The sequence below is a fragment of the Berghia stephanieae genome, chromosome 8 (genome assembly GCF_034508935.2).
Source record: "Berghia stephanieae isolate SIO BIC M18660-M18661 chromosome 8, UCSD_Bste_1.3, whole genome shotgun sequence".
NCBI classification, from domain to species: domain Eukaryota; kingdom Metazoa; phylum Mollusca; class Gastropoda; order Nudibranchia; family Aeolidiidae; genus Berghia; species Berghia stephanieae.
The window spans coordinates 38,782,430-38,786,085 of NC_088367.1; the positions used below are offsets into that span (position 1 = coordinate 38,782,430).

The 3,656-nt window shown below is 34.5% G+C and overlaps 1 protein-coding gene across 1 annotated transcript in view; it reads right to left on the minus strand.

The window, feature by feature from the left end:
- LOC144978643 (macrophage mannose receptor 1-like) overlaps positions 1-2,847 on the minus strand; it is an 8,254-nt gene extending 5,407 nt beyond the window's left edge. Inside the window, exon 1 of the mRNA XM_078924956.1 lies at positions 2,692-2,847. Within this exon, the coding sequence (XP_078781082.1) occupies positions 2,692-2,734 (43 nt within the window). The 5' untranslated portion in view covers positions 2,735-2,847. The remainder of the gene's footprint in view (positions 1-2,691) is intronic.
- Positions 2,848-3,656: the final 809 nt, after the last annotated feature.

Sequence of the window (3,656 nt, forward strand, 5' to 3'; positions counted from 1 at the left end):
GATACTTTTTTGGCAACTAGACTATCGTAACTCTGACTTACGATACATAAATTTGAAGGGAAAAGTAAAAACTGGTTGTAAGACTATCTTAAGTCAAGTTACAATAGTCTTATTTCCACAAACTCGTAACCGTTTAGTTAAGATGTTTCTTTAAATTTGAATAGCTTTTTTTGCTTTTAATGCGATAGGAATTTCGATTTGATAAAAGGTGCGCAGTATTTCAACGCACAACATGTCTCTCAGTGCAAAGCTATCGTAACTTAAGTTTTGCACACTACCCTCGAGATATTCATTTCAGTTACTTGCTGTAGTACTGCATATGCGGGTTCGTTCTGTATTTGCAGTAGTAGCCTACGAGCCTAGAGCTTTATTGTATGGAGGATTTGGGCGCAAAGTATAAATAAACGACATTATTATTATTATTATTATTATTATTATTATTATTAGTATTATTATTATTATTATTAATTAATTAATTTATTTTTTATTACTTTTTAAAATACTTTTTTTTTCAAATTAATATTTTAAAAAATTATGACCATTATAATTATTCTGCGTTTCGTTGACGATGACGATGTGTCTGTTGTTGTGTAGTGATGGTGGTGTTGATGTGGTGGTGTTGACGGTGATGTTGGAGTAGTGGTAGTGATGATGACTATAAGGGTATTGATGATGATGTGATGGTGGCGGCAGTTACTGTAGTTTTGATAACGATATGGTAGCTGTGGTAGTGGTAGTAATGATGATGATATGATAATTGTGGTTATAGTAGTGGCGGTGGTAGCGATGATGACGAGGAGGAGGAGGGTGATGATGTAAAGGTGGTGGTGGTTGCTTATAACGATGTGGAGTTTGCTGTGGCAGTAGTATTAATGATGATGTGGTGGTGGCTGTAGTAGTAGAGGTAGTTTATTGATGATAACTTCTATTATTTGCAGGAGCACTGAGATACGAGTCATGAGCAACGGCGAGTGTGTGTGTGTGTGTGTGTGTGTGTGTGTGTGAAAGGGAGAGAGAGAGAAAGAGAGAGAGAGAGAGAGAGAGAGAGAGAGAGAGAGAGAGAGAGAGAGAGAGATATTCCTGGAACTTTCTAAAATATATTTAACTAAATGTAAATAATACAATAAACGGGACGGAACTATTCTCATTAAAGTAATCTGACAGATAAGCTGATAGATTTCAAGATGTGAACGAATGATCAAGTCGGAGAGGTGGGGACGGTGAATTTTCATGGATTGGGGTAACAAAAACAAAACACGATCTTGTCAAGTTTCAGAAGGAAACGTTGAAACGTTCAAAATCTCAATTCTCAGTCACTGATGTTTCAATAATCCCTCCTTTTCTATCCTTCTCAACCTAACACTTACACACTCTCATTCAACTTCAAGACATTCGACAAAACACGCCATTTTGAACAGAAAATACAGTGTTGTGTTCAGTGAGGGGACAAATACTAATTTTCAGAGACGGGAGAGCGATTCTACGACTGCGAATTGTGATTATGCCGTGAAATCACTATACGCACTACTACTGCGAATAAGCACTTCGATTATTATTATGGTGGCGGTAATGATTGTGACGAATGTGATTATGACGAATGTGATTATGACGATAATGCAAATTGAAATAAAAGAAAATCAATTTGAAAAGTCTAAAACTAAGTTCATCCTACAACTCTACTTTTACAAAAGGCGAGTGATTAGGGTGTAATTTGAATTATTAGAGACTAGGTGATGATCACCATTGATGATGATAATGATGATAATGGTGATGATGATGATGATGGATAAATGAATGATCGATGAATGGAATAAATACAACACAATAGAGTCAACTTTCAAGAAGTTAATGTGGTTTTCGAAGGAAAATTGAGCTTGACAAAAATATGAAAAAAAAAAATAATGAGCAAAACAAAACAAAAACCAAACCAAAACAAAACAACTCCCATTCCTCCTAAGAAAAACCCTAAACAAAAATCAAAACAAAAAAAATCACCTAAACAAAACAAAACATTCCCAAACCTCCAGGCATTTTAATCAATGGTCAATGCGGTTTTTTTTTGTGTTTTCTTTTTTTTTTTTTTTTACAATTATTCCCCCCCCCCCCCACCTCTCATTAGGTATGCATGAGTAATTACCTAAAACTTTACGGACAATAGATGACAATATGTAAAATTAACCGGCCACTTTTGTGCCATATAAAGGAAATTGTCATTTCCGACCATCGTCTCAAAACGGTAATAATATGTCAATTACTCAGATATCAAAAAGTGAGATTTATTCTAACAAGAACAAAAATTTGAGATTTGATTTTGTCACTTTAAAAACTGTCTCAATAAAACATTTGACAACAACCTCAAGTTTCATATCGCAAAAAATAATCCAATTTTGATCCATCTCAACCACCCCGACCTAATACCGTTGAGAGGCGATGGGTCACATTTGTTACACATGCTACTCGCTGATGATCTTTGATATCAATGAAACCTACAATACTGAGATAATTATGATAAATATAGGTGAAATACTGTTCAATGATTTGGTGTCAGCTTTATTTTATTTATAATATAATTATATCATCATGAAGTTTATTTATATTGCACCCAATCCTCTATATTATAATAAAGCTCTAGGCGCAAAAAAAAAAAGAGAAAATTATTAGCATAAAAAAGATCTATTATAGTATCCTTACCGATCTCCGAAAGAAAAAGAAGGAACAAAATCTGCAGCCACATGATGCAGTCAGGATCAAACTCTACAAATGATTTAGAACAAGGGAGGTAGAAGATAGACTATTATCTTGTGCACCAAATCGGACGACATATTGACGATTTATGATTGTGACAAAAAGTCAGATAATGATAATATGTGATCAACTGCCTCAAAACGGGTTTAATGTCGATATGATGCCGATGTCAAAAAATCAAGTCTAAATTTAAAATGATCAGAAATGTGAAATTTTACTTTTTTGTAGGTTATGAAACTACATGTATTCTCTTCAAAGAACACACATTAACTTACCATAGTATCATATTTTTGAATATATATTCAGTTTTCTTCATTTAGTCCAGAGTGACGTAAGACCATTTTGAGGCGTTGAGTTACATATTTTTATTATGATAAGGTGAGAATGCAACCCATCCATATCGTGAAAGTTGACACATGTCGGCTCTCAGCGATTAGAATAGAAGTACCTACCACACAAAACGTCGTCAAGCCTTGAGATAATGACTCGAAAACACATTTTAACGGGGCTTTACAATAACTGATATTTGGTCATCAAAAAACGTACATATTCAGTATCATCTAAAAGGAGACAGTTTCACCCGTATCTCTATACCACTCTATTCATAACAAAACGCCAATAAAGGTAGCAAAATGCTGTTTTAAAACGTTACACAACAACAAAATAATAATATTACGGACACGTAAGTAGGATAAAATTTAAACCAAATTTGCCTGAAGGAGAAACATCTTATCTCTTCTGTTACAAGTCCCGTGCGCACGGAAAACCGCAAATTCCTCCACGTTACGGGGTGAGGTGCCGTGATGTTTTGTATGCGGGCTTATGTTTTAAGTGATATTACGAATTTTGAATACCGATAGTGATAGTGATAGACCAGTTTCCCCACAATGCCAAATTCCTTTGATCTTTTC